Here is a 24,739-nt window from a genome sequence, read left to right on the forward strand (position 1 = left end):
CTGAGTAACAACATGATTATCGCTCTACAATTGAGCACTATTTTAACAGTGAAAATATTTTATTAATGTATGTTAATATTAGGTAAAAATATACCCATCTTTTGGTACATTTAAGGAACAAAATTCCGGATTGCTACCGTTTTTATGGATCAAAACACATATCTAAACTCATTATAAGGATAATAGTTCCGACAAAATACAACAATGTACAACCCGAGTTTAGAAAATTGACCATCTTCAATATTTTTAATAGTTTTTTGACAAGTATTTAGTTGGGTTACGTAATTTAAGGGGATTGTAAACAGGTAACCAGGTAAAGAGTATAACTTTATATGTACATGTATCAGGGATACTCTTCGACGTCAGATGTTTGTGATTCCTGCAAATCCATTCCATTAAAACTTTTTATGACCTCACTATCACATATGATATAGGCAGATTTGGTGGTAGTGACGTCATCAAACGCTTAGTTTGACTCATTTTCGTGACATAACAGATAAGAGAACCTATTAAATTAAGCTCTAAACTTAAAGGATTGTCAAATCTTTATAAATAATTTTGACATATTTATTATTGTAATCGTTACCATTTTAGACGAATACAATTGTTTAAAAAGAGAGTATAGACTTCTTTTGTTCTCTGAAGAATAATAGACCAATACTGTAGTGTATTGATATTTAAGTGGTTTTAGCTGCATAATTCATGCATAGAAACGGAATTAATGTTATGTGAAGGTTTATGTCCAATTTATTTAATCAACGAGTCATTCACCAAAATGATGAAAATTCTGGAGATTCTACTTTGCCTTTCATTTTTTAGAGCAACAGTGCAACGTAAGTTTTTTTCATAATAATACAAAAAATACTTTGAATATAATATCAAAGGACCGGTATGAATATTTCTCATTATTATAAATCACTGTAAATTAAAAGACACCTATATCATAATAGTTTATTTTATGTATCAATTAGATCAAACTGAATTTCTTTTAAAATGGGTAATTAAAAAACAAAGGGTATCTGTCATGTTCTGCATCATATTATCAGACATTGGGTATGACTTTTATCAATCGTTACAATCAGTTATTCCATACCACTTTGCTTAAGTAAAGATTTTTCTTTCTTTCCAGAGTTTGATTGCAGTGTTTGTAAAGTATGTGATAATTCTACATGTATTGAATGCATTGAGGGACGATATGGTATTAGCTGTGGTAGTTTCTGTTCTCTAAAATGTTCTGGTAGGTGTAGACAATCAGACGGTTACTGTACTTCTGGCTGTGATGAAGGATATTGGGGACCAGGAGGATTATGTGATCAAACATGTTCTAACTGTAATCCAGGAGGATGTGTAATGAACTCTGGTCTATGCATTGCTATTGGCTGTCGAACTGGTTGGTATGGTACTACCTGTAATAACAAATGTAACAGTAATTGTGATGGTAATTGTAATCAAAGTAATGGTAATTGTAATCAATGTATACCTGGTAAATATGGTACCGACTGTCAATTAGATTGTTCTAACTGTAAAGACACGTGTAATAAAAATAATGGTGTTTGTAACAATGGTTGTAAAGAAGGATTGTGGGGAACATCTTGTACTAAGACCTGTCCGAATTGTCAATCAAGTGGTTGTGATATAGATAATGGTAATTGTAATAATCCTGGTTGTCGCATTGGTTGGTATGGTGATAGTTGTAATGATAAATGTAATGAAAGATGTAATGATGGATGTAAACAAGACACTGGTTACTGTAATAAATGTAATAAAGGTGTTTATGGTAATGTATGTGATAAGAATTGTAATAAGGGATGTTTAGATGGATGTAATATAGATGGTTCGTGTAAATGTAAATCAACTTATTATGGTACAAATTGTAGTAAACAATGTAGTTCTAACTGTGTAGATAGTTTATGTAATGAAATATCCGTCGGTTATAACAGCTGTATAAGGGGGTGTGTAGCAGGATATAAAGGACTATACTGTGATAAACAATGTCCGTCAAGTTGTCCTATTTGTAATAGGTTTGATGGTTCATGTACAGAATGTAGTAAAGGATTCTATGGAACTGAATGTCAGCTAAAATGTCCAGAACAATGTGATAAATGTAAGATAAAAGAAGGAACATGTGAAAGTTGTAATCCGAAATACCATGGTCCTGTATGTTCTAAAAGATGTTCAGATAAATGTTTAAATGGTGAATGTAATGGTGTCGGTGGAAGATGTATTGACTGTATTCCCGGTACTTTTGGTGATAATTGTGAGAGGTCTTGTAGCAATGGATGTATTGGTGATACAAGTTCTACAACTTGTGATAGAAATGGGTCTTGTATCAGTGGATGTATAAACAGAATATATGGTGAAAAGTGTAATTTAAATTGTAGTAAAAATTGTTATGGTAGTTGTAATAGAAGTAATGGATATTGTAACAGTTGTCTATCTGGTTATTTTAGTGATAATTGTAACCAAAAATGTAGTATACATTGTAATGGTGATTGTGATAGAAGTACAGGTAATTGTGGTAAATGTAATGAGGGGTATTTTGGTGATAATTGTAACCAGAATTGTAGCATAAACTGTAATGGCGGATGTCAGAAATCATCAGGAAGTTGTTTAGAATGTAATGCTGGTTACTATGGTGACTATTGTAAACAGCAATGTAATGATAAATGTATAAATAATGAATGTTTACGAAATGGTCAGTGTAGATTTGGGTGTATGAATGGTAAAACTGGTTCTCAATGTGATGGTAATTGTAATAGTAATTGTACTATTTGTTTACAAACCGATGGTAATATCTGTAAGGAATGTAAACCAGGTCTTTATGGTATATCTTGTGATAAACTTTGTAATAACACTTGTAAGAAAGTTAACTCTAAACCAGCCTGTAATATTACTACCGGAAAATGTACAACTGGTTGTATAGATGGATATAAAGGTTATTACTGTCAGGATACCTGTCTAGATAACTGTATTAGTTGTAATAATAATCAATGTACAAGTTGTAATACAGGATGGTATGGTAATCAATGTCAAACTAAGTGTAATAGTAATTGTATCAATAGATGTGATCAAGCTACAGGAGATTGTTTAGATGGTTGTATTGATGGTAAAAGTGGGAAACACTGCAAACAAGAAATAGGTTAGAACAATCCTCTATACTAAGTCTGTATATAAAGGGTCACATTTGGAAATTTGGTCACATGAAATTAGACACGGAAAACTGTTCACGGGCAAATTTTTCACAGTAAATTGGTCCCAAGTTAAATAGAGAAATGAAATGAAATGAATGGAGTTTTACGTCCTACTTTTCTACACCATGTGGGCTAATGAAGACGGTCAAGTTAAAGAGAATACAACATTTTGGAAAATTGGTAACGGTCATACGATCACTCAACTAATCGATAGTTTACCATATTACCATTTTGTGACCAAATCACTGCGGCTATTTTGCTTTTGTGGCCATTTTACTATTACCAGTATATCTGTGATCAATTTCGAACGATAAAAATGCACTCGACCACTCGAAATTTCGTATTATCGCCTTGAACACTATTAAAGATATACCTTGTATAAAAAAAACTACACATATTTACACTTTAGGATCTGTGTTTGGAATATCACCACTAGTTACTGGGATAATTGGTGCTTTGAGTGCAACAATTTTACTATTGGTTGTGATCGTCATATACTGTCTAGTCAGAAGAAGGTAACATTTTCACATTTGTTTAGAGCATAATGAGATACATTAATTTATTATCATACAAATATACTTTTTATGTCACTTGCTTATATAACAATTATGTTGAACACACTGATTATAATCAGCTTTAATGTTTTACTACGTCATTAAAATAATTATAGTGTACCGTAAAAGTGTTGCGGGTTTATTTTCAGACAAGAACGAAATAAATTAAATGAAAGAATTGTAAGATTTTCAGATAATACAGAAACTACCAGACCTTCATATGAGAATGTACAACTAGAAACTGGTCCTTATGAATCACTTGATAGAACTCTACCTTCCCCTACCTACGAAACACTACAATAACACAAAATTATGCAGGTTATGTTTATATACGCTTCTGTGTTATATATGGAACCGCTGATAACCGAATTAGGAAGTTTGAATGAAAAGGAATCGACAGAGCGTCACAGCGACTGCCGACCGCGAAAATTTGCATGCAATATTTACATAGTCGCAGCGTAATTTAACCAGGCTTCAAAACAAAGATTTTAATTGTGACTGTTGCTTATTATTTTTGCTGTGAATTTTACGAACACATTTATTTTTAATGTCGTTTTTTTCTACATCACTGAAATATTTCACTCCGCATATTGGCTAAAAGATAAAGAACAATACAATATGTGATCCAAATGATCGACAAATGACTAATGGGAATGACCAAAACATACTAACATTTTATCAATAGGAGCTGTGATTGTCTGATACCATGTGGTACTTGGCCCTGCGAACAATCTTTGCGATTGCGAGAAAAAAAAATCGACAGCGGCATTAACTTCAAATTGCATTGAAGCATGCCAAAGCGAATGATCAACATTCGTATGCAATAGGAATTGACCTCTAATTTGCAGGCAAATCTGAAGAACGCGAGAGATAAGAAGTCCCATTTTATTTTGAAAGCGTTTATGGAGATGTTACGACGCACGTCACGGGGCTATTACAGAATATATATTCGTTACTCTCGATAGACTCAAGAGCGTGTTGAGTGTGTAGGACACGCCAAACATCGTGCAATTGTCGCCACTAATCGCAGAATCACGGCGTTTATTTTGGATATGTGCGCAGCAAGCGCCAACATTTGTCGATCTAACACATGTGATAAAAACTCTATAACGCAATGTGGTCGCATAAGTCGCGGTATTAGGTCGACTGTTATTAAGTTTGCAATTTTTTAGAGACTTTTCTCTAGTTTTCCTCGCGATTGACCACGTCCAAGTACATTTCCAGTCGCCATAAGATCGCACATGGTCGAAGTCCGGAGTTACGGGGTTATTAGAGATCTTGGAGTCATATTTTCTTGGTTGTGGTAAGGAATGTACACGTACTTTCAATTAGAACTACATATTTATTTCACAGACGTGTCACTAACAAATAAATGTGCAAATGTATACAGCATATAGAATCACTTTTATTTCTGTCATTTGGTTTAGCATGAATAATGTATATAGTGATTTTAATTAAAAGTTTTAGAAAACTGTACAGTGTAGATATACCGTGGTGAAGTAATGTAACCCCTAATAAACACTGAAATTGTATAATATAGTTCGGAAACTGTTGCAAAAAGGTCTTTTAATTCTGAACAAAAACCGGATTCGAAACAGTTGGACTGTTGTCGTTTCCCATGGTGATGGTTATTGCAAAACAATATAATAGTTATAGGGAATAATAATTGATGTGACATGACGATTTGAGAAACAAATTAGCATCTTTTAAGGTGCCCTCACATCGTAGAGATCACCAGTTGCGCATTGATAGCGTGATATAAGACAGGTTTTTTCGACGAATCTTATATACAATAGTTTAACAGGGTGTAAGTACCGGCTCTGATTTGTTATGACAAAGGACTTTGTGAGATGTTGGTAAATAAAGTGAAGAGACCAACATTTACTAGGCTAATAACTGACAAGAGCATCGACTAAATAGATCAGGATTAAAGAGTATTGGACGCTGTCTTCCATCGCTCTCATTTGGATACACTAAATATAGCAATTTCAATTTATAGTACCAAGATTACGAGTATGCCTACTAAACAATATCGGAAGAATGATTCAGAATAATCTTTACCAAATCGTTGATCACAAAGGTGGCGATATTTTGATTTTATTTGCACGTTACGAAGATATTTTTAAGGGGATGCCAAAGTTGAGATTCTGATCTTTCTCTTCGCTTTTACACAATTAATCAAACAAATATTACAAAGCAGAATGTAGGACTCATAAAGGAGCACAATCACAAAAACTGGGTACCTCACATGGTGCAAAGAAATCTACAGTTCCTGAATTACTTTGAACCAAAACCCACACATAGAGATAACGTTGTACACAGACACCTGCACCATTTTGACAGCTGCCACCCTCATTATAATACAAATAATAATGACCAGATGATAAGAAAATTGATATCTGGAAAAATGTAGTAGTTTTACGTCCTACTTTTCTGCACCAAATGGGCTAATGGAAACGGGCAACGCCATGCAGAGTGCAATGAGGGAAATTTTGCCAGGATATCGGCATTAGCCTGCTCTTTTTCGGGGGGGGGGGGGGGCGGGGCTTTAACGTGCAAAGTCTGTGGCACACGAGGCCGCGGTTTATTGTCCCATCCGAACAATTATATATAAGAGCAAATGGTCAAAACAGAAATGCTGTTGTGAGTAGAAAGTAGGGAGTTCGACACCTACACACTATGAGATTGGTTAAGAAGAACTTACGTTTCACACACTCCTGTGTGAAGAAGCTGATAACAATTGGGATATTGTTTGACAGTGTATGATTCGCCAGTGTAGGAAGTGACTTCCATGGGCTGCGTAATGTCCATTTTTCTACAAAAACAAATAAAACACTTTCTGAAAATAGTGTAAATTTGGTCGGATATGTAAGTACAGTGTTACAGTTAAATTGACCATGGTTGGGAACCCTCTCACCTCCCGTGTATTTCTCGTACTTCTTGGCTTAAAAGCAGATGATATGATAGCCATAACAAATTTTATCATAGTAACAATAAACTGTCTGATGGGAAGTAAAAACATTACGGTCAACATTAATCGATTAATCTCTGTTTAATTTCCTGAAAAGATTTCACCACAATATCTATATACCCAGATTTTGCATAACTTTAGTAAGGCTTATCGAAGGATGACAATTACAAAGGGTTTGTGCCCATAAAATTTTTAGACGTATATATCATTTGGAAGAGGTACACCTCATATAGAAACGGCATAATGAGAGCATTCTACTTACGTTTTACAACATGGGAGGGCACTAGTCGAGATTTCTTTTGGTCCATGAAAAGGTAGTTAAATCTAGAGACAACAGTAGAAGTTGTTTTTAGTCGAAACGTAGATGATAACGTTTCATTTCCAATTAGAACATCTATCTTGTTTGGAGGTAAAATATTTCTGGATAACGTATTTGTGATTGTAAAGCAGTATTTCCAACAGTAAACGTGGATGCGGCTTTTAAAAGCGTTTACATCTTCCGCACATCAGATGCGAAATGAATAATCCAATTTGAATAAACCAACTACACTTCATCATGCCTGTAAAATTCAAGATGGTTCTTAATACCCACTGGTATGCGCAATTGTTTATATTGAAAAATTGTATGTCCGTGGGCATTATGATAATTCAAGGAAATACTTATTGAAGAAACACGAAAATAAATTTATTAAGAGTACAGTAATATTAATAGGCAATTACTAGTCGTGATGTTAAAATTGGAAAAATGACCTACTAAAATTTTAGTATTCTTAAAATATTTTATTGTAAATAAAAGTCAAAACCTACTGACTGGATCAGTGGTCAATAATTATCTTCCATTTTCAACATTCAACATACATTCTTTTCTATTATTAACCTTCTTTAATCAATTTAACTAATATTGACAATGCGTATACTGTAAGAAGATTGTGCAAATATCAATAATAATATCGGAAAATAGCAAAATATTTTAGCTCAGGAATTTCGACTAAGTACACTTAAGTCTTAAGTACAGATATTAGAATTTCATTTATGAACCAGATGCGCATGTTTGCGGAGACAAAGTTTATGTAACATAATAAATATACCAAATAATAGTTAGCTTTATGGTCTCTTCGAAAGGGATGCCGAGTTGACATACACTAAAATGTAAAATTAAATATCATAAAAAAGACTTTCATACAAATACATGATGTATGAGTTTCTTTTGAATGTTCTGGATGTTGTACAATCATCGAGATGTCAGATGTCCATAAATCATTTTCAAAGTTTATGAAATTATGTCTAATTTGGCGTTCTCGTAACATATTTCCGTGCATAGCGTTTAGAAGGATACAATCGCTCTACAACATTGTCAATAATTTGTTGATTATATTGGCGTCTTCTGTTTTCTGAGTATAACGATTGAACATCTTCATAATAATAGTCATCATCATTATCATTATCAATATCACAATATCTATCGAGAGAACCATTGCTACCACTCTTACCACCATCACCATTTTCGCTGCTAGTATCATGACTACTACTGCTGCTACTATCACTACTAGAATCACTGCTGCTGCTGCTGCTGCTGCTGCTGCTGCTGCTACTGCTACTGCTTCTGCTACTGCTACTGCTACTGCTACTATGTCTAGATGAGTCCACATCATCACACGGTTGAACTTTAATCAAATAGAATTCTTTATCTGGTTTAGGTAACCCTGTTAATCTGCCTCTAACACGTTGTCTGTATACAATATTTTCAGCTACCCTGGGTGTTAAATTTGACGGTTGTTTCGGTTGTCCCTTTGGTAGAAACCTTGGATTCAAATTTCTATGTAAGTTGACATGCATTCCGGTATGTTGGGAAGGTTTGACTCTCCTTAGATGATGTAAGTTGCTGGACGTCCTCCATCCTAGTGGCGAACTGTTACTTGTTGACGTCATGATGTCTGGATGTTCTGAAATGGTAATGATTTTCCATAATCTAACGCATATCCATTATGGACGTAAATGAGTTCTTACTTTAAGTTGTATACTTCAATCGGATTGAAACAAACGTTTGCTGTGTAGATAAATAAATGAAAACCATCGACCTGATATTTGTCTTGCAAAGTTAGTCCTAAAACTTTACAGCCATCCTTCACATACTTCTACAATACGGCGTGTTTTACTACAAAAAGTTAAACCGAATACATAGATAAAAAACCTCTGCCTTCTTACATTAAATGAGATCTACTGATTTGACTCTAGCCTTGTCCACTATTTATTAGTATTTATATTAATCTGGTTAACGTTAAGCTGTAGATGATATCATACCAGATTTACACTAAGACTTGTGTAATATTGAACGAACCCTTTTAAAGAGACTCTGTCACCTTTCATACTTTCAAAATTATACAATTATAAATTGTATGTTTCACTCACTATATTATGGGTACAGATAATTATATGTATAGCATAATAGCCTTAAGTGATTATTATAGGCGTATAAGTTTATTTATAACATTTCCTACTTCAACATTGAAGATTTGTAAAATAGATAAAAATGATTGGATAATTCATCAACCAATAGTGGAAGAACATAATTTTTTTCCGTATTTGAATTTGATAATGAATGATTTCTGCTAAATAAATAGGTCTTTATTTTTGTTTGTGTTTCAAGTATTGTTATGGTACATTTTCAAACTCGAAATGTTAAATGCAATCAAAATGATGCAGACAAATTCAAAAATGTTGGCAGAAACAATTTTTTGATAAATAAAATAATATCCCCAAAAACGACATCAAGGAAAAGCAATTTCCAATAATCAATAAAGTTAACTGTTTAAATGATGCATTTGTTACAGAACAAAGTGCGAAGTTTATACAATTGCGGTCTAAATCGGCAACATTTAACATTTTACCTCCCTTTCACTGTCGAACTACTTTTGTTCGAAACTTGAAAACAGCTGTTGAAAATTTCCTATCGAAAAAGTAATAGAGAATATTTTCGGACAACCGACTTCACACAATAATAATAATGTCATACTAATATAAAACAAATGGTAAAGTTCTATAAATTAGACGTTCAGTCTTTGGGTCAACCATCTATTAGTGCCATTTGTCCATTAATTTCTTCCATTCTTCAGACAAGTATTAGACTATTAACCACAATAAATCACAAGGAAACTTTGTCTTTTAATATGTTCAGGGTCAACAAAGATTAATGTATCCCATTTATAACCAAGGTGACATATTACTACTGGACAGTTTGTAATCAATCAGTAAATATCGCTTGAATTTATAGATATATATTTAAAAAAGGGTAAATCACAAAAAGGGGCTTATCGCAACCACAAATTTTATCCATGACAGCTATGAAATTCCTTGTCAAAAAGAAAATCCATATATTCGGGGGATGAGAGTGTTTGATTTACCCCAAATATACAGGCCTATAGTGGAACAAATACTTCATTGAGACATTGGAATAAGTGGTCTGAAACTGGTATATTGTGATCTGACACCAGATAAAGTAATAACTCACCCAATGATAATCCCATTATGCATCATTATCATCCAAAGCAATACTGACTGTTAACCCACACATCTTCCATAGCATTACTGACTGTTATCCCACACACTATTTAATGTTTCTTAACTGTATATTATCAGAACGACCTGCTTCCGCTTTTAAAGCATTGCTTTATGATTTATCTTAATATTTATTTCAATAATGTCCTCTTGTAGATATTTAGCCTTGGATTACGAGAACAGAGAGTCAAAAGACTCATAGCTTTTTTTATGTGACATATTATAAGAATAATTATGTCTGCCATACCTATTAGGACTTTACGATAAAAATAATTACTAGGTTATTTGTATTAAGCGAACAGATAGTCTTCTAGCCAAGTGAGTCATCAAATATTTATAAACATCTCAATATTTCTTGTTAAAGAATCCGTTTTCCTCTTTATCCAAATATCATGTCATGCTCTTGTTTGGAGGTGATCAACGTTTTCATATTTTCATCGATTATTTAATTGTGATTGGGATATTTGCTCAAAATTACAATGCTTATTTTTCATATGAATTGCATTTAATAAAAATATACACATGGGAGCGATGTTTAACATTTAGTTTCTAGACATTTTTTCAGGCATGCGTTGTGACAATTCACAGGACAAACACAGGAAGAGTGTATCAGGTTCACTGATTATTATTTTTATGAAACGATTTCAAAGTTAAGTTTAAAAAAAAATTCTATTATGTATTTCATATAAAGGAGTAGTGAAAAGACGATATATTCTTTTGAGCAGGATTAAATTGTACGCTGGAACAGCACTGCCTATATACTATATAGTGCATTGTTATATTGAAACTATTATCGCACTTAAAAAAATAACATAACAGGAACAAATGATTGCTGTTTAAAATTGCAAGTGGACAAGAATTAGTTTAATTAAATTATAATTAAGCTAACATCAATAACAGCATTGTCAAGTGTATAGTTAAATTCCAATTTAAAGTCTAGACATGGTCAGAACACATAGAACAATACTTCGTCTTCGCAATATTATAACTGTACAAATGGCAAAGGCTAGTTCTCCTCAAACAGAAATCAATTATCTTAATTCACCTTTTAGATAAACTGGCCTAGGGCAAAAGTTCCATGTTGAACAGTGAATGCTATTCTGGTTTAGACGTTTTATTTCCTAGCTGTCACTGGATTTCTTTCAACTACTTCCATACAGCTGTTCTTGATTGACATTTCTTCATGCCTCGGTCACTTTTAATAAACAAAAATCGTATTGGTGTAAGACGATAACAGTATTTCATGCTCTTTTACTGAAAACAAACTTCATGTAAAAATATGTGAATAAACTGCTTATTTATTTAATGCTACAAAATAAAATTTAATTACGTAATAACTCAAATAATTAGTATTGCCTCAAAAGTTGTAAGAAATTTCAAAAGCAACCTTTATGACTATTGGCACTAGTGTTGAAATTGATCATAGGCGGAAGCGCCACGGGTCACAAGTGGGGGCGCTCAGGCAATGAGGTGGCGTTCAAATGAAAATACAAAGGCAAAATTAGCTAGCGTGGTTACCAATACCAGCCTTATTGTGTGGTACCTAGTTGTAAAGATAGTAAGTTGAATCAACGGGACACTGGGTGTGACAGAATATGTGCGGTTACTCTTAAGGACCTATTTACTATCTAATACATCATCTATCCTTACGTTCCCGGCATCTCGGCATCAACTGTAAGTCGATTAAAGACAGTTTTGTGGCATATGCGACGATTAGGCAACCACTCTTTTTTCATAACAGTGCTTGGTGCAAAAAGAAAATGCCGATCCTAGACAATATTAGTCTGAGGTGCTCTCGTAACAGAGTAAAAAAACAATGACTTGTTACCTTTGCTCAATTCCCAAACATGTTTTACAATTGGTTATACATGATTTCCTTGTGCCGTAGATCGTAGACATGCATCTCACCAGAATGGTATATAGGACATTCTTATTTCATATATTTCAGGATTGCCTCTGTATCATATTTGTTAACATGGTCACATAATATCTGGGTGTTGCAATACATTTTTTTTGTATATTTGAATCATACGCTTCAATAAACTATTAACAGTCTTTTAGAGTGGCTCAAGCTTTCATCTGAGAAACAATCCAAAAAGGTCTAACCTTAACGACGTTTTTGTAAATGTTACAATAACATATTTATGCCAATACCATGATCAAGAAAGCTGTCGAAGAGATACTTAGATATCCCAGAAAATTTCTGGAGGGTGTTTCATAGATATTAGTACTGGGTGGTATCACAACGTATTTTATAGATATAGGTAGTGGGTGATATCACAACGTATTAAATTTCAACAATATGCAATGGTAATTGATAACGGTAACGTTTTCCACTGTTTTCCAAAATAGTGCAATAGAGAATTTTGTTAGTTTTGAATATTTATCATGTACAACGTTTGACTTCGGCGGTTTATTGTACCAAGGAAAACGGCATGTTTTAGATTCACATGGTTATTTTATTGCATTTCGATAGAATAAAGTCGATCAGATAATGAATCATTAATCATAATGTTAAAAATTGCTCCCTGTGTTATGATTTTACTGATAGTGATTACAAGAATGTGTTTTACTGATATAATGATAATAATTATTCTCATTCATGCATTCACTATTAAAAATGTCATGGTTGTTTCTATAAGGTTGGTTTAGATAACAAAGAATGTCATTCAATGACAATGATATCGATTTGTTTCATAGACATTATTCAAAATGCATGAAATTAAAGATTAACACGCAATCTAAATCAACAGGAATTCAGGTTATTAATCCACGGGGTGTACTTGTTTATTGGTGCTGTAATGGATAATATCTACAATGAATATAATATGGGATACGTTCAATATATATCGACATTATAGCCACGCATGAATTATTATTGCATCATTCTAATCCAAATTGTTTAATAAAAGGCATTGTCTAAAGTAGAGATTTGTTACATTAGTAATAGCATTGTGAAAGTTGAGATTTGTTGGTAATAAAGGCATTGTGATTGCAAAAAGTTGTTGTAGTGAAAAGTAGAGATTTGTAAAGTTGTTAAAGGCATTGTGAAAATCGAGATTTGTAAAGTTGTTAAAGGCATTGTGAAAGTAGAGATTTGTAAAGTTGATAAAGGCATTGTGAAAATCGAGATTTGTAAAGTTGTTAAAGGCATTGTGAAAGTAGATATTTGTTAAGTTGTTAAAGGCATTGGGAAAGTAGAGATTTGCCAAGTTGTTAAAGCCATTGTTGTAGTGAAAAGTAGAGATTTGTAAAGTTGATAAAGGCATTGTGAAAATCGAGATTTGTTAAGATGTTAAAGGCAATTTGAAAGTAGAGATTTGTTAAGTTGTTAAAGGCATTGTGAAAGTAGAGATTTGTTAAGTTGTTAAAGGCATTGTGAAAGTAGAGATTTGTTAAGTTGTTAAAAGCACTGTGAAAGTAGAGATTTGTTAAGTTTTTAAAGGCATTGTGAAAGTAGAGATTTGTTAAGTTGTTAAAGGCACTGTGAAAGTAGAGATTTGTTAAGTAGTTAAAGGCATTGTGAAAGTAGAGATTTGTTAAGTTGCTAAAGGCACTGTGAAAGTAGAGATTTATTAAGTTGTTAAAGGCATTGTGAAAGTAGAGATTTGTTAAGTTGTTAAAGGCACTGTGAAAGTAGAGATTTGTTAAGTTGTTAAAGGCATTGTGAAAGTAGAGATTTGTTTATTTGTTAAAGGCATTGTGAAAGTAGAGATTTGTTTATTTGTTAAAGGCATTGTGAAAGTAGAGATTTGTTTATTTGTTAAAGGCATTGTGAAAGTAGAAATTTGTTTATTTGCTAAAGGCATTGTGAAAGTAGAGATTTGTTTATTTGTTAAAGGCACTGTGAAAGTAGAGATTTGTTTATTTGCTAAAGGAATTGTGAAAGTAGAGATTTGTTTATTTGTTAAAGGCACTGTGAAAGTAGAGATTTGTCTATTTGTTAAAGGCATTGTGAAAGTAGAGATTTGTTTATTTGTTAAAGGCATTGTGAAAGTAGAGACTTTTGAAAGTTGTTAATGGCAATGTGATTTTGTCTTATTTTAACTCAAAATAACTTTATCTTCACAAGTTTCGTCTTGCAATAGTCTTTTCACTTTCGTAGCTGTTGTCGAGCACAATTCAAATCTTGCAGTCTTGCTATCTTGCAGTCTTACAGTCTTGCTGAATTGTTTACCGAATTCAACAATTCGTTGGAATTAAATCATATCTGAAGGAAAAAAAAACTGTTGAATTTTGAACTTCCATTAGAAATTTAATAGTAAACCACATTTTAACTAATTAACTGCTAATTTCGTAGTATGGTTTAATGTGTATAAGACATGTACAGAAGTAATCTAATGTAGATTTAATTGAAATCACAGAAATAAGTACACCACAATACCTCCTATAAATCAACAGCAGACTGTATCTCACTTGTTGTTTCTGGTCAATTTCATTCTTTCTTTTATACTTACTTCCTTTTTTTACTTTCTATTTCAGTATAAAACCATGCCAATATGTAGGCGAGAAGTTACTGAAACTAAAAATAACGCGGCGCATATTTAGTGTTCGAAAGTACAATCGATTCACCTCGAAATCAAATGAAGTCGACTGGCCTATATAACGGTAACATATAGACCAATCTTGATGGATAGTAAAATTTCTTTTTTCTAAATTCAAAAATTAATGATTATTAAATTCTTCACTTCTGAAATTTCCCATAGTACATATTATAAATATACATTATATGGCATATTGCTAAACTGAGAACTTATACAAGACTCCTTCGATGTTTACTAATTGCTATCATAATATATATCTAATGCGTAGAGTCTAAAATTGCTGCCTAAAGTTGATCCTTTTTATCCTTGAGCTCTTTTGAATTCCAGATCTACTTGGAATATAGCCATTAATAACAGCACAATAATGTATGATATTGAGCCAACCATTACACTTAACCTCCCAAAACATCAATCATTTGGTATTGAAGAAAGGTATATCATATATCTCATATATTTCTTAATAGGCTTAGAACAAAGACCAATGGCCATTATAACTGGATAAGCGTTCTTATCACAAGGATAACTGTTACACTTTCATGCCGCACTGCGTACTTTTGAATCTCCGGGAAAGTTCCTTCATGAAGACCGACCTTAAACTCATCGCCAGGCACAAATAATGGTTGACGCAAAGAAGATAGCAACAACGATGTGAAAATGTTCACTCAATGTTACCTTATCAGCATCATAGTGTGTAGATGAATAAAAGCTGCAAAAAAGCAATTTTCTCTGACTCCTTACTTCTTGATCTCGACACTCCTATCCTTAAATCTCATGTTTCTACACTAAACATGTTTATTTTACTTATCAGAGGAATGCTTTGTAAGGTGTAATGTGAGATATTCCACTGACAGCCAGTTTCACACATCTTCTAACATACAAGGCTTGTTGATTGATAGACAAACCAAGGAATATGTGAGAAATTTAACGACATTCTACCAAGGGAATTTTATGTACTTTGCTGACTTCAGTCTTTCAAACCAAAACTGAATTTGTTTCAGATGAGCTTGATAGCATAATATACAGGTTGTGATAATGTCGAGAAGATATCTATTTTTATCTTTATCTTACATATGATTATCTCTTCAATCGCTGGAGCAAAAAATACTGACAGTTTAAAAGATGCATACAAGAGAGTTAAAAGAATGAATAATGAGCATTGCTGTGTCATTTTTCATATTGTTGACTTTAATTCATCAGCTGAAGAAGATAAAACGAAATTTATGTTGGAATTTTCAAATGGCCCAGAAAGTTAAATTACACAAATCATAAGTTAAGTGAAATTCGAAACGAAACGTTTTCATTTTCTTCTTCATGCTCAATGGTAAGAAAGAGTTCGAAACAGTAAGAAGTATAATTTATGATGTTGTATATATTTCATAAAGTGAGGTTCTTTATAACCTATTCTGTCTGGTATATACAATTATCACTCTATTTTGATCATCATAAACAATCTATAACATTCTTTCTACTATATCCTTATAATATACTTTATAAATTATATATCATCATACAGCAAGATAAAAGATAACATACATCACAATATAAACCGACTTCTCTTCCTAGAATGACATTTAACATTTTGAGAACAGATAAGTGGACACGATTATATGGATAAAAATTAATTTAATAAAATAAAAACTTTGACCAGGATACTTTCATCATTATTACTCAACGATCCAATCGTCGCAAGTTATTTAATAAAGTTATTTTTATATATATACATGTAGTTGTGTCTAGTCATAACTTGATAAAGACGAAAAAACCATCGCCGAAATGTCGCAAGTTATTTATTAAAGCTACAGTTATAAATGGCCTGGTGTAAGGAAAAGGGTAAGCATGTTTATCCATTGTAAATTAACACTTACCCTCTAGATTAGATGAATAAATTTCTCATATTCCGGCTTCGGATAGAAAAGATAACAAAATGACCGGATGTTATTATAAATTTATAACAATGTAATAATCCGTGAACCTAGACTGTATAATGTCCTCAGTATAAGAACATAATATAATAACATGATACTTATTTCAGAGAATTGCCTTGTAAATATGACTTCGGATTGGGAAAGAGACACTGTTTACATGATATGTATTACTCATAGGAACATTATAGCAATACTTATCTTTAACATGTGTGCTAATGTGTAACTAATTCATTTGTTCAATTCAACAACAAAAATATTTAACAAGGTTTTAATTTGACACTGTGTTTATTTAACAAACATGTATTCCATTAATTATAGAAAACATTCAAAGGCGTGAAAACTTGTATATTGAATATAAATGTTTATATTTATAATTATCAATAAGATGTGCGTCTTCATTTTACCAGCTGGTCTAAATGCATGTTATGATGAATACACTGCAAAACATAAACTAAATAAGAAACATAAACCACACACAGTTGCTGGTTATAGCTTTTATTGTTTTTTTTTGTTTTTTTTTTTGTCGTTGTTGTTAAATCAATAACTACATAAGTAATTTGTTTAATTACATAAAACGTTTTAAATGTGACAATAGAAGTAAGATTATTGTCTGAGAACAGCAAAAGTTTTTTGAATATTTTTCTAGATTTTCTTAAGAGAATTGGAATTTCAGCATCAAAATAGTACTATTAGTCTAAGAATGTCTTTGCGTTGATAAAAAAGAAATGTCATCTCTAAGAACAAAATTTTGGAGATATATTTACATTTTTATCAACGCAAAGACATTCTAAGACTAACAGTACTATTTTTTGGCTGCTATTCCAATGTTCATAAAAGAAATGGTAAAAATTCAAAATTTCAAAATTTGCTCAGACATTAATAGCCAAACTTATAGTCATTAGCAGCAAACACTTTTGAATGTTTGCCGGTAGTGTCTTTGGAATTGAAAAACGAAAGCTAGTATGTGAGAGCAAAAAATATATGGTGATACTATAAAGCTAATTATGTCATAACAAGCTGATATACGCCATAAGACCATCGTGCTGATTTGAATTTCCTGTACCGCATTTAACCAACTTGTTCTTGATGACCACAGTTCTGTTTAAACCCCTTGTACAAATAACCTGCAGATGAAATTAGAGAGCTGCATCTGTCATTTTATCGTTTCCGACATCAACAAAACAAAGGGCGTTAGTGAAATAAATGAGAAGATTGGCAAACCATGCAGCAATTTTAATCAAATTAGCATGAATAAGGTCAAGTCTTCAAATATTTCTTTCCTGTTAAAGTAATTCACAAAATTAAACATAATTTTTAAACAATGGTCTTCGACAGATGATTTATGCAACTGTTCTGCCAAGAACTTAGCTGTAAACAAGAGAAGTGAATTTTCTGGTATTCTCTGGCAGATCCAGCAATTGCTATTATTGTTGTCCAAATAACATTCCAGACCGGACCAGTACAACTATGTATGTGTCACACGACATAGCAACTTCCTTGTTACAAATTGACAAATTCCAGACAACCAATAACACATTGTCGCCTACATTGTAGATATAATTAAATTTCCACTGAAATACTAACAATCACTTAACCTGTATAATTCTACCATTTTTCATATTATGTCTATTCTCTCCTCGTCTCGTTATTAAGAATGTCAAAATAATTGTATATAGGAGACTCACATGCTTAATGGAGAGAATGATTTGTTTAAAGTTGATGAAAATTATTGTAAATGGAAAAAACAGAAATTGTGACTTCGCCAGTCTTGCAGCCAGCAGTTGGTGAAACGTTCAATCTACAAACAACTTCTTTTATTTTATTATGTTTGCACGATTAGGTTTCAAGAAGCTTGTAGCAGCTTTTTATTGATGAGAGTAGAATGTGGAAATTGAGCGAAAAACAGGCCAGATCTCCTTAACATATCGTTTTCTTCAGTGAAAAACTTCTTATTGACAGAAATAGTTATTTACAACATCAATTCGTGTGATTAATTTCTGAAAAATCCTCTTCAATACAGGAGAATATATTGATCATTTCACTGTGTTTATGACTTATTACACTAACAGTAAATATGAGACATGTTCTTTGGTGCCGCGGCGGCTCAGTGAGATAGACGCTTGCTCGCTAACCTGAAGGTCCAGGGTTCAATCCCGGCATAGGTCGAGATAATACCTTCGGATTTTTCAACCCGGTTTCCCCCTGTCTGTGATGCAGGTGAGAGGCACTGGCATGGAAAAAGCGTCTAGTCGTACGGATGGGACAATAAACTGAGGCTACAGGTTGTGCACGTTAAAGTTCCATCGGCAGTTGGAAATCGAAAAAGAGCAGGCTAAGGCCGCTGTCCTGGCAAAATTTCCCTCATTTCAACCTTACTTGTCGTTGCCCGTCTTCATTAGCCCACAAGGTGTAGAAAAGTAGGACGTAAAACTCCATTCATTACATTTCATTTCGACTTGTTCTTTAGTATCACGACAGTTTTCTTTTTTACTTCGAGTATTAATTCTCAAGAGTTTAATTAACAGCAAGCTTATAATAAACTAAGATAAGCTTCAAGAGACACTTTTTAAATTTGACCGTCTTTTCTTGACAAGTAAATTAGTTCAAGGACATCATTAACTGTATTTGATAAAAAATCTTACTGTATTGAAACAAAAGGGACCAGGCTATGTCTCTATGACGTGTGATGTTCTCGGAATTTACTTACCATAATGATTAGGAATATATTAATTCGGAGACATCTTGCCTTTTGTATACATTCATGTGAAATATACATGCTTTCCATGACGTGATTCCGTGATTAGATTGGGGAATAAATAATTAAAGATTCCTTATCTAAGATGTATATATCCCACGGGGAATTTCAATACTATTCAAGGCTGTGTGTTCCAAGATTTTGATTAAACTTATTCAACACAACTATCGAAATAAATATATTTTTATACTGGTATTTATGACCATCACAATTGAGAATTGAAATTTAAGATATTTTATTGCTACTAATAATCATGTACAAGCTGTATATGATTGTGATTTAAGGTTAATTACATTTTGAAATACCTACATCCATCATACAGAATTGTTTTCGTCTAAATACCATTAACATCAGTTCATTTTGCCTGTGTCATTCAAAAAGTTATTCAGTGTATGCATATAATCTACACATACATTCAATAAACGTTAAAATATTAAACCCAAGAGAAAATATGAGAAGGAAATGAAATTAGTTCAGAGAGTTCTAAGAGTTGAGAATTTTATAATTTGATTGGCATTTATAGTGGTTTTCTGTCTGATGGTATATCTTGATAAATTTAGACTTAAGAATCTATATCAACTTTTTTTTAGCGTATTTTAATATAGATCTACTTAACGTTCAACCAATTCTGAAGATGAATGTTAAATGAAACCTGTTTAACAGTATGAAAATAGTCGCTTTTTATTGTCTTAGGTTGAACTAAATGAAAATGGTACCTTGTCCAGGTTCCAAATCATAAAGACATTGTACATAACTGATACAATATTTCAATCAAACTGACTTGGTTTGTTTATGTGATACCTCACATTTCAAATCACTAGAAAATTACAGTAGACAAGATTGGTTCGATTGAAATTTGTGCCAATAAACTTGTGAGTTATGAGTTTATCGATTTGACTGGTATTATTTGAAATGTGTAAGATGTAATAGACTATCCTGTTTACCCACTGCCAATTAAAATCCCAACTAAGCAAACTGATCAAACCAATTAAGCAAGTGATTGAGACATGGTTTACTGTAAACAATGTCTTGTTGATATACGGACAGTCTAATACAAATAGTCTGATGTCTGATAGCGTGGTAAGGCTGTTCTCATGTTCGTTATCAGACTGTCATGTTTGTTCTATTGTCAAGTCCGATGGTTATCAAATGTGGTTCTTGATCAGTACATCAGTAAAAGCATCTATTACGTATTCACTTTTGTGTGTTATTAGCACGTATTTGTTATCCAACTTGATCTTGTTCTTGTTGAAACTTTACATCAAAATTAACAACCTACCATTCCCAACCTGTAAACTTTCAAAATTTATATTTATACCTTCCCCGACCTGTACATGATCAAACTTTACATATTTACCTTGTCCAACTTGATAATGTTCTTGCCAAAACTTTACACCAAAGAATCTTACTTTTGTTCTTGTTCAACCTGTACACCATCAAACATTATACCTTTTAAGGGCCTCACCTGTACACTATCAAACATATATCTCTACTCCATTGATTGTCTTAGCTCAACCTGTAAACCATCAAACTTTATATATAGCCTTGCTAAATTTGTACACCATATACTTTATAAAATAGTTCTTGCCTAACCATAGTAAACCATCAAACTTTATATATTGCCCTTGCTCAATCTGTACACCATATACTTTATAGGATAGTTCTTGAAAAACCATAGTAAACCATCAAACTTTATATATTGCCTTGCTCAATTTGTACACCATATACTTTATAGGATAGTTCTTGCCCAACCATAGTAAACCATCGAACTTTATATATTGCCCTTGCTAAATCTGTACACCATATACTTTATAGGATAGTTCTTGAAAAACCATAGTAAACCATCAAACTTTATATATTGCCCTTGCTCAATCTGTACACCATATACTTTATAGGATAGTTCTTGAAAAACCATAGTAAACCATCAAACTTTATATATTGCCCTTGCTCAATCTGTACACCATATACTTTATAGGATAGTTCTTGCTCAACCATAGTAAACCATCAAACTTTATATATTGCCCTTGCTTAATCTGAACACCATATACTTTATAGGATAGTTCTTGAAAAACCATAGTAAACCATCAAACTTTATATATTGCCCTTGCTCAATCTGTACACCATATACTTTATAGGATAGTTCTTGAAAAACCATAGTAAACCATCAAACTTTATATATTGCCTTGCTAAATTTGTACACCATATACTTTATAGGATAGTTCTTGAAAAACCATAGTAAACCATCAAACTTTATATATTGCCTTGCTAAATTTGTACGTCATATACTTTATAGGATAGTTCTTGAAAAAATCTACCTGTACATGATCAAACTTTATATATTTACCTTGTCCAACTTGATAATGTTCTTGCCAAAACTTTACACCAAAGAATCTTACTTTTGTTCTTGTTCAACCTGTACACCATCAAACATTATACCTTTTAAGGGCCTCACCTGTACACTATCAAACATATATCTCTACTCCATTGATTGTCTTAGCTCAACCTGTAAACCATCAAACTTTATATATAGCCTTGCTAAATTTGTACACCATATACTTTATAAAATAGTTCTTGCCTAACCATAGTAAACCATCAAACTTTATATATTGCCCTTGCTCAATCTGTACACCATATACTTTATAGGATAGTTCTTGAAAAACCATAGTAAACCATCAAACTTTATATATTGCCCTTGCTCAATCTGAACACCATATACTTTATAGGATAGTTCTTGCCCAACCATAGTAAACCATCAAACTTTATATATTGCCCTTGCTCAATCTGTACACCATATACTTTATAGGATAGTTCTTGAAAAACCATAGTAAACCATCAAACTTTATATATTGCCCTTGCTCAATCTGTACACCATATACTTTATAGGATAGTTCTTGAAAAACCATAGTAAACCATCAAACTTTATATATTGCCCTTGCTCAATCTGTACACCATATACTTTATAGGATAGTTCTTGCTCAACCATAGTAAACCATCAAACTTTATATATTGCCCTTGCTCAATCTGTACACCATATACTTTATAGGATAGTTCTTGAAAAACCATAGTAAACCATCAAACTTTATATATAACCTTGTTAAATTTGTAGACCATTATAACATAGTTCTTCAACCATAGTACATGCACTATCAAACTTTATATATTTCCCTTGCCTAACCTGTACATCATGTTTTTATAACAAACAATTGTACACCATCACACTTGATCATCTACTTGTTAAAAATTGTTAAATACTAAAATTTGATCGTGTCTAAATGACATAATGGCATAATGCTGTTCTTTTTAAACATGCGATTTTATGCGTTTTGTTCAACGTACTCAAAAGAGATCACTTGCAGGATCATTTCCACACTATTTTAACATTTGTATCGAATACCTGTAGAAATTGATGCTTTGGAAATTTGCGATTACATTATGTTCAACAAGCAATTGTCAGCAAGCTGTGTACATTGTTATCGATATTGCTATTACATTATTACCAACTCTCGAGACTTCAGATTTGTAAGTGTATCATCAATAATCGTGACATGTCTAAGAGGTTATTATTGTTTAAAGGAAATAAATACATGAATACATACTCGAAGATTATTGAATAGTCTTGCTGATTCAAGACAGCGAGTTCTAATTGGTGCATGTCGTAAGTGGAATACTTTAATACTTCATTAATTTCATTGATTACAATCGGTGTTAGAGACAAGCTCAGTATATTATCAACTGATATAATTATACAGTAAATATTTATAAATCAATCCTCTTTTCAATACTGATAATTATAACGTGAAAGAGACCTAATTATGTGAAAATCAAACTTATCATTATGGTTATTTTATTCTGTAAGAATTCTTCTTAACACAGACTTAGATTTGTAACTCTTAATAAATGTCATGACACAGTGGACAATATACGAGCAAGCAATACTCATTGGTCGACAAGAGATAGTGCCATCTTTAAGTTAGGATTTTTTTCATCAAACTATAATAGTATCGGTTATTCGTCTGTATCTCCGAGTTCAAATGCCCGAAAGAAACATCTATGGAATGTCACGATTTGCGGATGTTATGGTCATCAGATTGGCGTCTAAAAAACTAAAATATAATCCATTCTGTTCAAGGCAAATGAGACAAGGACATTTTTGGATCAAATGTTAAATAATTGTTTAGACATAGTTCATTATTAAAGAAAGTTGGAAGGAATAAATTCAACAATTAAAGTTAAATTATTTTATGGATAAGCGTTGGATAACCATAACAATTAAAATGTGATTGAGATTTCTAGATAAAGTTAAGCAGTTAGTTTGATTTGTAATACATGTTTAATATTTCTTATTGTCATTCTGACAATACTCTATTCAAATATGACACTATTGTTAACATGAATTGTGTGGAAGGTAATTAGTATTGACTTATGCCAAATCGATTTTAATGTATGAAGATCTCAAAGCACATTAGATGAAAAGTGAGTGCAAATGGTGGATGGTAACTTTTAGCTCTAACGTTTGCTATATACCAGACCGAAACATCCAGCCTCTGATAGGTTTTTTGACAATTGTCGGCTGGACAAAAACAACTAGGCCCTGTTTGGTGGAAATTTTCCGCACTTCCGACGATGCGAGGTTTTAAATCCAGATATATTCAGAAAGATGGATATTTTTGTAGTTCAGAAATTTCATCATTATCTCTCTACATCATTTATGTCATGTCTGTGGTTCCATCAAAGTTTTTTTTAACGAAACTAATCTCTCGCCGGTCATTGTGCATCTGAAAGTTCACAGGGTCACATGATACTAACAAAACGAAAGTAAAAGGGATGCCCAACACTAATTTACAGTCATCGTAGAGGCAATTTAATATATGTTTTTATAAAACGCACCTTCGGAGGTGTGTAAAATCCCCATAAAACAGGATCTATTTTTTCCGACTGTACTAAAGCCGACATTCCATGCTGAAATAGAGGCAGTTAGTTGTTTTATTTTGTTGATGTGACATATCGTCGGAAATAGAAGGCAAGCTTGATGTTTAATGACTCATACGCAAGTGACAAATATAATTGTACTTTTGTTGCTGGGATGACGGCAAATTACTAAATTAGTGGATCACTGAACATTAATGTTATTGTAAAAAATTTACTCTATTCTGTATAATAAGAATTTTGTATGATAAATTTAAATTATAAAATCGGCATAAAAAGATGAAATCATGCTGAAGTTCAATGAATAAATTCCCTATT

The 24,739-nt window shown here is 32.5% G+C and overlaps 3 protein-coding genes across 3 annotated transcripts; 1 reads left to right on the forward strand and 2 right to left on the reverse strand.

Annotated features, from left to right (window-relative positions):
- Window positions 1-775: 775 nt before the first annotated feature.
- LOTGIDRAFT_166436 (hypothetical protein) lies at window positions 776-3,144 on the forward strand (the record flags this gene model as incomplete). The annotated part of the gene is made up of 2 exons (XM_009063501.1): window positions 776-833; window positions 1,130-3,144. 2 exons carry the CDS (start codon window positions 776-778, stop codon window positions 3,142-3,144), a joined length of 2,073 nt encoding a protein of 690 aa, XP_009061749.1.
- A 4,237-nt stretch (window positions 3,145-7,381) lies between these two features.
- On the reverse strand, window positions 7,382-8,928 carry LOTGIDRAFT_235031 (hypothetical protein). Its single transcript, XM_009063502.1, has 2 exons — window positions 8,795-8,928; window positions 7,382-8,650 (listed from the first exon to the last, which is right to left on the reverse strand). Exon 2 carries the CDS (start codon window positions 8,643-8,645, stop codon window positions 8,001-8,003), a length of 645 nt encoding a protein of 214 aa, XP_009061750.1. The 5' UTR covers window positions 8,646-8,650; window positions 8,795-8,928; the 3' UTR covers window positions 7,382-8,000.
- A 4,990-nt stretch (window positions 8,929-13,918) lies between these two features.
- LOTGIDRAFT_127675 (hypothetical protein) lies at window positions 13,919-14,272 on the reverse strand (the record flags this gene model as incomplete). Its single annotated transcript, XM_009063503.1, has 1 exon — window positions 13,919-14,272. A coding segment is annotated over one exon (354 nt), but the record flags the coding sequence as incomplete, so codon positions are not given.
- Window positions 14,273-24,739: the final 10,467 nt, after the last annotated feature.

Source organism: Lottia gigantea (assembly GCF_000327385.1).
Source record: "Lottia gigantea unplaced genomic scaffold LOTGIsca_58, whole genome shotgun sequence".
In the NCBI taxonomy this organism is placed as follows: Eukaryota; Metazoa; Mollusca; class Gastropoda; family Lottiidae; genus Lottia; species Lottia gigantea.

Bases quoted from the DNA above. Each gene is read 5' to 3' on its own strand.
- LOTGIDRAFT_235031 (XM_009063502.1), bottom strand. From the start codon at position 8,645: ATGACGTCAACAAGTAACAGTTCGCCACTAGGATGGAGGACGTCCAGC.